Below are 2,872 nucleotides of genomic sequence, written 5' to 3'. Positions count from 1 at the left end.
ATTTTTTAATACCTTCTTGTATGACATCTCTTGAAGAGTACATTGTCATTTGGGAGAAATTAAAACCTTAACAACAACATAAAAATTTGAGAAATTTCAACATCATTTGATACCTCACTAACCGCACAAAATTAACTATAGCCACTCCTACGTACCTTCCCCTAATGTTCAAAAGTAAAATAAGATATCCATGGCATGGACTTTCACCTTAAACATTTTAAACTAGCGGTGAGCACCTGAATATAATATAAACTATAGTGTGGAGTAAAGAAGAGCTTACAGTTTCCTCAGCCTGAATGACGTCTGTTTATGTGGCAGGTTGTTTGACACTTATGCGAGGATTCTGAATTTACATTCAACGATGGATCACTTATTTACATATAATCCTTATTCTAAAATGTTCTTAGACAGAATAAGTAAAAATAAATCTCAAAAGGCTCCCAATTTGAAGAAGCACTCGCTGAAAAAATTTAATAAACGCTTCCAGTTAAACAAAGCCTTCTTGGAAGTTCTGATGCTCTTAAAACACTTTGTACAGTTACAAAAATAAGACATAAAAGATATTGAATTCAACAAAATCCCTATCCAAACACATTCTTCACAAATCCCTCAACCATTCCAAACTCAGTGAAGAAAATTGCAGAAAATTACACTTTGATACAGTCAGACCTCAATAATATCAACTCTGTTAATTTTTGAACGATTCTGGACATCACAAGCTGTGCAAATTAAGGTGCCTTCTCCTCTGCAAGCTTTACACAAAGAAGCATCTTTTGATTTTCTGCTGCCAGTCACCAATTCTTCTCTCTGCAGCCAACCCATGCACCATCTCTCTCTGTCCTGCCACCCATTTCATACAAGCAAAGATTTTTGTGTGCCTTATATTTGCTATTGGGTTTTTGCATTATTAAAAACCATGTGCCTAACAATTCTGAAAGACTTTAATGGCTTCCAACCATTTTCTGCCACTAATTGCAAAAGCAGAATTCCTAAATTCAAGAATTCAATTGTGAGATGAAAAAAGAGAGGGGCACCTTAAGGTTTTTAGAATTGATCCAGAAGTGGGTGTCTTTATCACAGGTTGCCACCATCTCCAAAAACCAGTCTTTGGCTGACCCTCTCTGTTTTGTACATACAATGAAATGCCTCCACCCAAAGGTAGTTTCTCTGGCTGTCCATTTGGAGCCTAGAAACACATACATATTTACATGCACTATTTGAAAAGATGAACAATTTAAATAGATTAAAATTCTTCTTTCTTCCAGTGAAAAACTAGTTGACATCTAAAATGCTGTTACTCTTAATAACCACATTTTAATTTCAAAGCCCGCTCCAAAATTCATACCCGGATTTGAAAATTTGTGTGTTTGTTTCAAAATTTGCAAAATGGAATTAGCATACGAAACTTCCAATTTTGTCTCAAAACCAGGTTTTCCGACTTCTTAAAAAAAGTAGGAATTGAAAATCAAAACCTGGTTTTGTTTTTTAAGGAGTGTAAAAACAATAGATTGGACTATTTTTTGAAATTTGCCTTCAACTCCAAGCTTACGCATAAAAATGTGTTTTCACATGCATCTTCCCAGTGAAACAAACAGTTTCAAGAAAATCCCAAAAATCGGAATGAAGATATACAAAACCTTGATTTGGCTAAACCAAGGTTTGTACAAATCCAGGTTTTTAAAATTCCACGAACCAAACGAACCCTAAAACTACTACTGCGGAATAACATTGTCTTCATTTTAATTCCAAAAGCCACTCGCAAATTCATTAAAATTACAAATGCGGAATAACATTACGTAATTTTAGTTTCAAAGCCCACTCCTAAATTCATTAAAAACTACAAATGCGGAGTAACATTGTCTACATCTTAATTCCAAAAGCCACTCCTTAATTCATTAAAATTACAAAACCAGAGTAACAATTGGTAGGCATTCCCTATAAATGCACCTTAGGAAATGAAGTCTGAGATAAATTTGTTGAATTGAGTACCAGACAGAAAGATAATTTATTCCGTTGTATGGCCGTGCTATATATTGTTATACAATACGTTTACAGTGATTACTTTAAAGAAATATAAACAAACAAAACCCTTCAAACCCTAATTGCAAGTTAAAGTGAGAGCGCACCAACAATCCGATCAAGATTAACAGGATTTTTCTTTTGATAACCTCCTCTTCCCAGGCTTCCCTTCCCATCGCATTTGTCACAGGCAAACTTGCCTCTGCCTGAAATCCATTCAAATAATCCATTCAGAATTGCAATTTCCGCATCTTCTCTTCCTCCAGAAAAGAGATTACAAGAAAGCCATAAAGAGGATGGTTTACAAGAAATTGGATCTTACCTTTACAAATTCGGCAAGGGACATGAGGATATAAAACATCCAAAGATTTCACAAAAGACCCGTGTCCTGTTCCTTTCTCCGCAGAAGATCTCACAATCAGTAGACTGACATGCTGCTTCTTATTAATTCTAAAAAGAGTATATCTGTTCACATCAAATAGAGAATGAAATGAAAAGGAGGCTCTCTGGCCATGGCAGATCCAAGTGAGTGAAGCCATTATTGACAAACACTTCACTGTTTATTGTGCTCATGGCGGCCTGCCAAAACAAACTCCTCCATTTTTGTTTCAATAGACCTGCTTTGTGGAGTATTTTGTGTGGCTTAAATTGTGTGGTCACTCCTTAATTGACCCCACCAGGAGCCACCGACTAAGTTTTGGTCGTGTATAGCCCGAGAGATGAAGGGATTAGAGTCGGTATATAATTTGCATACATTTTGGCAGTCTCAAACTTTAATACATCATAATTTGTTTTAGAAATTAGAAGTGAATATCTTTATTGCTAGTCTGCCTACGCCAGGATACTAACGCTT

The 2,872-nt window shown here is 35.7% G+C and overlaps 1 protein-coding gene across 2 annotated transcripts; it reads right to left on the bottom strand.

The window, feature by feature from the left end:
* Nucleotides 1-444: 444 nt before the first annotated feature.
* LOC149535400 (uncharacterized) lies at nucleotides 445-2,638 on the bottom strand. 2 transcript variants are annotated; one of them, XM_089804106.1, is made up of 4 exons: nucleotides 2,342-2,638; nucleotides 2,127-2,225; nucleotides 1,035-1,186; nucleotides 445-840 (listed from the first exon to the last, which is right to left on the bottom strand). In XM_089804106.1, exons 1-4 carry the CDS (start codon nucleotides 2,556-2,558, stop codon nucleotides 664-666), a joined length of 645 nt encoding a protein of 214 aa, XP_089660232.1. In that variant the 5' UTR covers nucleotides 2,559-2,638; the 3' UTR covers nucleotides 445-663. The 2 variants fall into 2 exon arrangements, with proteins under 2 accessions (XP_089660232.1, XP_089660233.1); XM_089804107.1 differs by having other exon boundaries at nucleotides 445-835.
* Between the last annotated feature and the right edge of the window lie 234 nt (nucleotides 2,639-2,872).

The sequence above is a fragment of the Cupressus sempervirens genome, chromosome 10, assembly GCF_028749045.1.
Source record: "Cupressus sempervirens isolate cs-2001-9-10 chromosome 10, ASM2874904v1, whole genome shotgun sequence".
NCBI lineage: Eukaryota > Viridiplantae > Streptophyta > Pinopsida > Cupressales > Cupressaceae > Cupressus > Cupressus sempervirens.
Note: the sequence above shows the minus strand (reverse complement) of the source record. Positions and strands in the feature narration are given on the sequence as shown.

Coding starts and splice junctions, on each gene's coding strand:
- LOC149535400 (XM_089804106.1), bottom strand. CDS start 2,558: ATGGCTTCACTCACTTGGATCTGCCATGGCCAGAGAGCCTCCTTTTCA. Junction 2,226..2,341: donor CCCTTGCCGAATTTGTAAAG/GTAAGATCCAAT, acceptor AATGGATTTCAG/GCAGAGGCAAGTTTGCCTGT. Junction 1,187..2,126: donor TAATCTTGATCGGATTGTTG/GTGCGCTCTCAC, acceptor ATGTGTTTCTAG/GCTCCAAATGGACAGCCAGA.